Source organism: Fukomys damarensis, unplaced genomic scaffold (genome assembly GCF_012274545.1).
Source record: "Fukomys damarensis isolate Sample0158 unplaced genomic scaffold, DMR_v1.0_HiC HiC_scaffold_16, whole genome shotgun sequence".
NCBI lineage: Eukaryota > Metazoa > Chordata > Mammalia > Rodentia > Bathyergidae > Fukomys > Fukomys damarensis.
This window is the reverse complement of record NW_022900928.1, coordinates 72,252,878-72,260,275: the sequence shown is the minus strand read 5'-3', so window position 1 is coordinate 72,260,275 and position 7,398 is coordinate 72,252,878. Positions and strand designations below refer to the sequence as shown.

Genomic DNA, 7,398 nt, shown 5'->3' with positions numbered 1-7,398 from the left:
TCATCTTCAGAATTAAGGATTATTTTAATTTTACATCATTGCCTTTTCTCTTTTACTTTCCTTTTTAGTTTTATTTTAGAATTCCCTATTTTTAATGTTCATATAGAGATTTCTTTAACTGAAATACCGAATAGTTTCTCTGGTGTGAAAAACTATAATAGTACACAAGATCCTAATGAGATAATTAATAATGTGAAATAAGAAGTAAAGGGCTAAAGGTGTAGGGAAAGTAGGACGGGTGGGGGAAAGTAATAGGGAGAGGAAAAAATATGAGAAAATGAAAAAATGGAAATAAATTGTTTGTAAATGGGGAAGGGAGGAGGGGGTGAAGGGAGGGCAGGGAGGGCAGGGACAAGGGGAAAAAATGAGAATCAAGACCTATCATGTAAAGGTAGAAGATCCCAATAATGAATGCAATTGTATTGTATACCTAGATTGTACCAATAAACTCAATAAAAATTAAAAAAAAGAGAGAGAAAGAAAAAAAGACAGACTATCTGCTGTTTGGAAGATTGTCAGTCTTTCTACACCGTGAGCATTTGGGATGTGTATGTGCTAGTGAATGAGTGTGTGTTGGTATGGCCATCTTTGTAAAAATACAATTTGCGAAAGATATGCATTTTATGGTTGCCATAAACATAATATTATATTAGAAAACATCCAACATAATGCCAAGGGCTCTCGAGTTACTCTATATGCATTAATTTTCTTTCCTCCCTTTGTACAAAAACAAGTTTTTATTTTGAGACATAAAAGGGATGAGAAATAAAAGGTGTTATTTTTCTTGCGTGCTCTACAATCCTGAGTTGTCAGGTCAGTAAACACTTTCCAAATGAGGGAATTACAGCTCAAAATGGTTAGTAATTTTAGTCTTCAACTAATTTGGTGGATGATTTCTTTTTTTATTCTTCACTTAGCCTTCAAACACAATTTTTATTTAAGTATAACATAAAGAGACATAGCTCGATGAATCTTTGGCTACATAGATACATCTGTGTAACCGAATTGGGCCATTACCCTATCAGAATCAGAACATTGCTAGCAACTTCAAAGCACCTTTCCTAGTCCTTTCAGTCAGTAGCCTTTGGCTGCCCAGCAGAGAGGAATTGCTAGCTGACTTCTACCTCTATAGATTAGTTTTCCTGCTTTTAAACTTTATACTTGGGATCATAAGAAATTCACTCTTGTGCTTGTTTTTTTCCTACTCTATAATAGATTGATATCATCATAATCAATGAGATGAACTTTCATGGCTAAAGGGAATTTTATCTTATTAATATGCTACTATTTTTTATCAACCTATGCACTTATTTTTATTTTTTTGGTACCGGGGATTGAATTCGGGTCCTTGTACTTGCAAGGCAGGCCACCGAACTGCTGAGCTAAATCCCCGGCCCCCTATGCACTTATTTTTTTTTTTCAGCTTTAATTGAGTTTATTGGTACATTTTAGGGATCCAGTACAGTTACATTCATTGTTGGGATCTTGTACCTCTACATGACAAGTCTTGGTTCTCATTTTTTCCCCTTGTCCCTGCCCTCCCTTCACCCCCTCCTCCCCTCCCCATCTACAAACACTTTATTTCCATCTTTTCATTATCTCACATTTTTTTCTTTTCCCTTATTACCCTTCCCCTACTCATCCCACCTTCCCTACACCTTTCTTCCCATTTCTAAATGTCAGTAATCTTATTAGGATCTTATGTATTATTGCAGATTATTCACTTATTTTTATTGAATACTCTATACACCTAGCAATGAAATGCTGGTTCAAAATATATACAATATGTCCAAGTGTGTTAAATAGTGCCAACAAGTTTATTGAACCAATATATAATAATGTACTGCACTAATTTTACTCCTGGTACCAATGTAACTCCTCTCCCCTTATTTTTCCTTTTTTTCACCTATTTTAAGCAAGGAGCTCCTTGGTGTAAGTTTGTATTTCTCTACTTTAGGGTTTATGGCTATGTCTAAAACAAAAGCAGCTTGCAGTTTAAGCTCTTTTTATTTTTGAAGGCAAGGTCTACTGAAGATATGGTATTAATTGTCCAGGAAGAGTGCGTTCAGTTATGGAGGCCTTTGAAGGTAAAGATGAAAGAAGCTAACAGACAGGAGATGAATGCCAATGAATCTAGGAGACTTCTGGGCCCAGAGGACCTAAAGAACTGCTTATGCTATTTTTAGTGAGGCAGTCCTGTAATTTGTAATGCAGATTCCAGAAATTTTGAGAGTGAAATGTGTGCTATTAATAATTACACAAGGATCATGGGTGTAATTCAGCATTGTTCCAGGCAAACTGAGATTATTCAGGCTGCCTCAGTAGAAGTTTACAAAGGTAGATGCTTACATGTTTGTGAGTTTTTCTTAGAATGTTCTGTAGTGACGTAACTGTCATCTGAAAAATGACAGGATGAAACATTTCCCATTACACCTGAATACTGCTTCCCTACATGTGTATGTGATGTTTTAATATCATATGTATTCAAGGCATATCTGTGGACTTTAGCAGAATTGAGAGTAGGTGGTGTTTGTAGTAGCTGTGGTGTCTTCCTATTCTGAGCAGCTCATGGTCCTAGAGGCATTTGGTATGGGTTGCTATCTGAGCACCTATGGCTTTGATCTGATTTTCTTCTTGGCTTTTGTCCTTCTCTCAAAGTTTCCTACAAAAAATTGAAAACATTGGAAAATAAGCTTGGAGGAAGTCTCCCTTCTGTCAAATTTAGGCTCCAAGAGTGAATGAAAGAGGGAAAATGAGCCCTTAAACTCAGTATTGAATGATGTGAAATCCCTAGAGCAAAGGGGAAGTTTCAGTAGAATACCAGTTTCCAAGATGCTTCAAACACATCTAGTACAGGCTGTATACAAAGACAGTATAATTTCTTCCCTTTAGAGACAAAAATTCACAAAAATTCCCAGGGGAAATTGTCTAATCAGGTCCCTGATTGTCTACTCATGTCCCTGAAATCACTAAGCTTGTTAAAGTTCTCTATGATAGACAAGCCTGGATTCAATAAATAGGGTGCTAGCTTTTCTCCTAAAGTTGATGGAGACCATCTAGGAAAACCTACACAGAAACCTTGGTCTTTGGATAATTTGGGTCTGTAAAAGCTCTGATTCCCAGCACCAAGGGCATCAGAACAGTCAACAGACAAGGCTTTCTGCTTTCTGTCTAAGAACCAGCACTGAGAAGAACCAAGGAGAGAGAAGGTGAAGGTCTGAATCTCATTTTACCTGATGCTTTTCTTCTAAACCCACATCCCAGGCCTCTGGGAAGTATTGATCCTTTCCCTGACTTTACTGAGCCTGAGGTGAGATGGACCAAAGCAGAGAATTAAGGCAGAATGTACAGAGACGGCGGGGACAACTTTTGACTTATCTTTCTCCAGAGGTGGGAACCCTATTCATGGTTGGGAGAGGATGGCAGAGAATGGAAGTACACCTTGAGAGAGCTTTTGTCTTTTGAGAGTCACTCTGTGGCCAACTGAGCTATGCTGACCCCTCATCTCTCAAGTGGGGATTCTTGCTGCCCACACTAACAGACCAGGTTGGATTCATATTAGCCCAGGGGAGCTGGGATTCTGCCACAGTTATCACTGTCCACAGCTGGGAATGGGGAGCAGCATCAATGAGGAAAGGAGGGAAAAGAGCAGAGGACATCCTCGAGAGCCTCTTTCATTGTTCACGTATGTGCCTGTCTTATTTTTGTGTTTTGCTTTTGTTTCTCACAGACAACTTGCCAGAAGAGAATGATGCTGAAAAATAGCTCATCAGTAACAGAGTTTATCCTTTTGGGATTATCAGCATGGTCAGCACTGCGGCTCCCCCTCTTCTTCCTGTTCTTAGGGATCTATGTGTTTACTGTGCTGGGCAACTTGGGCTTGATTGCCATAATCGGGCTGAATTCTAGCCTTCATACTCCGATGTATTTTTTTCTCTTCAACTTGTCCTTTATAGATCTCTGTTATTCCTGTGTGTTTACTCCCAAAATGCTGAGTGAGTTTTTGTCAGAGAATATTATCTCTTATATGGGATGCATGACTCAACTGTTTTTCTTCTGTTTCTTTGTGAATTCTGAATGCTGTGTCTTGGTATCAATGGCCTATGATCGCTATGTGGCCATTTGCAGCCCTCTGCTGTACTCAGTTACCATGTCCCCTCATGTCTGTTCTTTGCTGATGTTTTTTTCATATGTGATAGGGTTTACTGGGGCCATGGCACACACTGGGAGCATGCTGAGACTCACCTTCTGTGGTTCCAGTGTCATCCATCATTACCTCTGTGAAGTTCTTCCCCTCCTGCAGCTCTCCTGCTCCAGCACCTATGTCAATGAGCTCATGTTTTTTATTGTTGTTGGAGTGGTTATCACAGTGTCCAGTATCAGCATCTTCATATCTTATTCTTTGATTCTTTCCAGCATTCTTCAGATTCCTTCTGGTGAGGGTAGATCTAAAGCCTTTGGCACATGTGGCTCCCACCTAACTGCTGTTGCTCTGTTTTTTGGATCAGGGGCATTTACCTATTTAACAACTTCTTTTCCTGGATCATTGGAACAAGGAAATTTTGCCTCAGTCTTTTATACCAATGTGGTTCCCATGCTTAACCCTTTGATCTACAGTTTGAGGAATAAAGATGTTAAACTTGCCTTAGAAAAAACACTGAAAAGAGTGCTCTTCTAATGGGTCTGATTGGTCTGATCATTGTTAATTAAATCCCAGTAAGAATCGTACTCAAGTAATGTTTTATATATAGTAGGAGAAATTTTGACCTTTTTTCCTCAAACAAGTTCTTTCTACTTAAAAAAATCAGAATTTCTTGCTATACTTTCCTTCACAATTACATTATTTTGTATCACTTAAATTGGTGGATTGCATACAATTTATTATCTATTAAGTGCCTATTGTTTACTGGACCCCATGTTCGATCCAAGAGATGAATAAACTGAGGTTCCATGCCTTCTAGTTTTTTCCTCTGTACTGTAAGTGAACTTGTTCAAACAAGAATATTTCTGGCTGTTAGAAGGGGCAAGTGGTGTTGTGAGGGTCCAGGAATGCTTTTTATTCAGGTATGTGAGCAATCTTAAAAGGTAAAACTGGTGTCATCAGTAACATCATCTCTGAAATCTTAGGCAGACTACTTGGCCAGGAAGACCATCCACCCTCCCTTTATATACATGTGTGTCCATACAGAGGAGGAAGAATGCTTATATGGTCTTATATTTAAAGATAAATCAAAATACTAATCTTTTATTTCAATATTTCAAAGTTTTTGGGCCTTAAGATAGTAACTGGAGGTAGACCATCTAATTAGTCCAGTTTCTTAGGCTCTCTGGGCTCAAGCTGAAAGAAAGAGGAAAGAAATTCCATGGATTTGTGTTATTATGTAAACTACCACCTCTGTCATCCCCTGAAGATACTGTGCAGTTTCTGAAAAATTTCATAAAGTGGATTTAGACTTTAGCATCTCTTAGAATGTGCGTATGTGCATGAGTGCACATGTGTGTGTGTGTAACTACCACCTCTGTCATCCCCTGAAGATACTGTGCAGTTTCTGAAAAATTTCATAAAGTGGATTTAGACTTTAACATCTCTTAGAATGTGCGTATGTGCATGAGTGCACATGTGTGTGTGTGTGTGTGTGTGTATGTGTGTGTGACATATGTATTACAGATCACCACTAGAGGATCAGAAAGAAAGTAGATCTATTTCCCATTCTCAGGGAGACTAGAAGGGATCTGTATTCTAACTGCCAAGAACCACTATGTACCACTCTTTAAACATTTTGCTATTCTATATTCAATAGCTCAGCTGTTGAAGAATACACCCTCATAAACCACTCTGAATGTGAGGAGGACGGTGAATGTAGGACCATCCCAGCCCATGTGGAGAGATGGAGGGTGGTGACTCACACTGTTGTCAGAACCCTGCAGGGTTAGAATTCGGGATGCTCCTGAGGAGACCCTCTTTGAAGAATAGTTGGTGCTTTGCTTTTGAACCTGGGGAAAGTCTTGTACTGAGTCTACAGCTTTTGCCTTATCTCCCAAATGCTTCCAAAAGTCGTACAGTTGCTCAGTATGTGCTGGTGCTATAAATGAGGCAATCAAGGGAAGAAAGGCCTGCTGCTGCACATTTACTTCTTTGTTGACACTGATGTGAAGGAGCGATGTTATACTAGGAAGAAGGGGATGTGAGTGTCCCTAGTGGATCTGAGAGTAAGACATCCTAAAGGGTAGTTCAGACAGCACAAAGAGGCTCCTGAAGTGTGAAGAGACTTGAGACAAAGTATTTTCTCCAATTGTGCCAGAAGAAAGAGAACTTTGAAGAAGGAGGAAAGTGACATACTTTTACTATCACTAGATAGTGACAAAAATAGCAGTTCATTTACTGCACATGTGCCATATGTTTGTGCATGCTTAGAAGCACCTTAAATATATTAGCTCACTTATTGGAATTGAATTATAATACCACACTTAACCACTTCTAGTCAGCCCTCTGGTCTGAATAAATTCTACCCTATAGGAATGTCTGTGATCTTAGGATAATAGGAAAGAGTTAAGAATGAGTAAAGACAAAAGTAGTTCTATATGGGTTAAAAAAAATCACTTACCATTGGTAGAAATGAGCAGGAACAAGGAATAAGTCAAGACATAAGGTATGAGTAGAAAGAAACATTATGAAATAAATGTATTAAAGTAAAAGAATAACTTTCCTTGTATTACTTCTGTATTGGCATTGGGGTGAATAAAGGTAAAAACATAAGTTTGACTCAATGTGACACAAGCTTAGATCTTTTGAAAAGCAGTTCCTTTGTTACTGAGCATAAAGATGACAAAAACTCATAAAGATTTTTCATGGTTCTTGCAACAGCCATATATTGGAGTCCTCTATTGCACCCATGGAAAATGCATCTCATAAACCCAGAAGGCCTTCACATCTCTCACAAACCCATGGTAGGTCTTCTTGAGTGATATTTTGGATTGGTGTTGAGGAGCTGTTTGCTCTCAGTGATCAGCAAATGTGAACAAATGGGGGCCGCTGTTTTACAGAAATGAAGAGATATGACATGAAAGCCAGTGTTCGATGTGTAAAAGCAAACCCTTCTGCCACAAGACCATAGTTTTCGCACCTCATGACATTGTGATTTTACACAAGGTCAAGTTTTTTTTTTTTTATTGAGTTTATTGGTACATTTAGGGATACAGTACAGTTACATTCATTGTTGGGATCATGTACCTTTACATGGCAAGTCTTGATTCTCATTTTTTTCCCCTTACCTCTGCCCTCCCTTCACCCCCTCCTCCCCTCCCCATCTACAAACACTTTATTTTCATCTTTTCATTCTCTCACATTTTTTTCTTTTCCCTTTTTGTTCTTCCCCTACGTATCACACCTTCCCTACA

General features: G+C 38.7%; 1 protein-coding gene across 1 annotated transcript; it reads left to right on the top strand.

Annotated features, from left to right (window-relative positions):
* Positions 1 to 3,745: 3,745 nt before the first annotated feature.
* Positions 3,746 to 4,678, top strand: LOC104854707 (olfactory receptor 8B4). The gene has a single exon (XM_010613290.2). It carries the CDS (start codon positions 3,749 to 3,751, stop codon positions 4,676 to 4,678), a length of 930 nt encoding a protein of 309 aa, XP_010611592.1. The 5' UTR covers positions 3,746 to 3,748.
* The last annotated feature ends 2,720 nt before the right edge of the window (positions 4,679 to 7,398 follow it).

Bases quoted from the DNA above. Each gene is read 5' to 3' on its own strand.
- LOC104854707 (XM_010613290.2), top strand. From the start codon at position 3,749: ATGATGCTGAAAAATAGCTCATCAGTAACAGAGTTTATCCTTTTGGGA.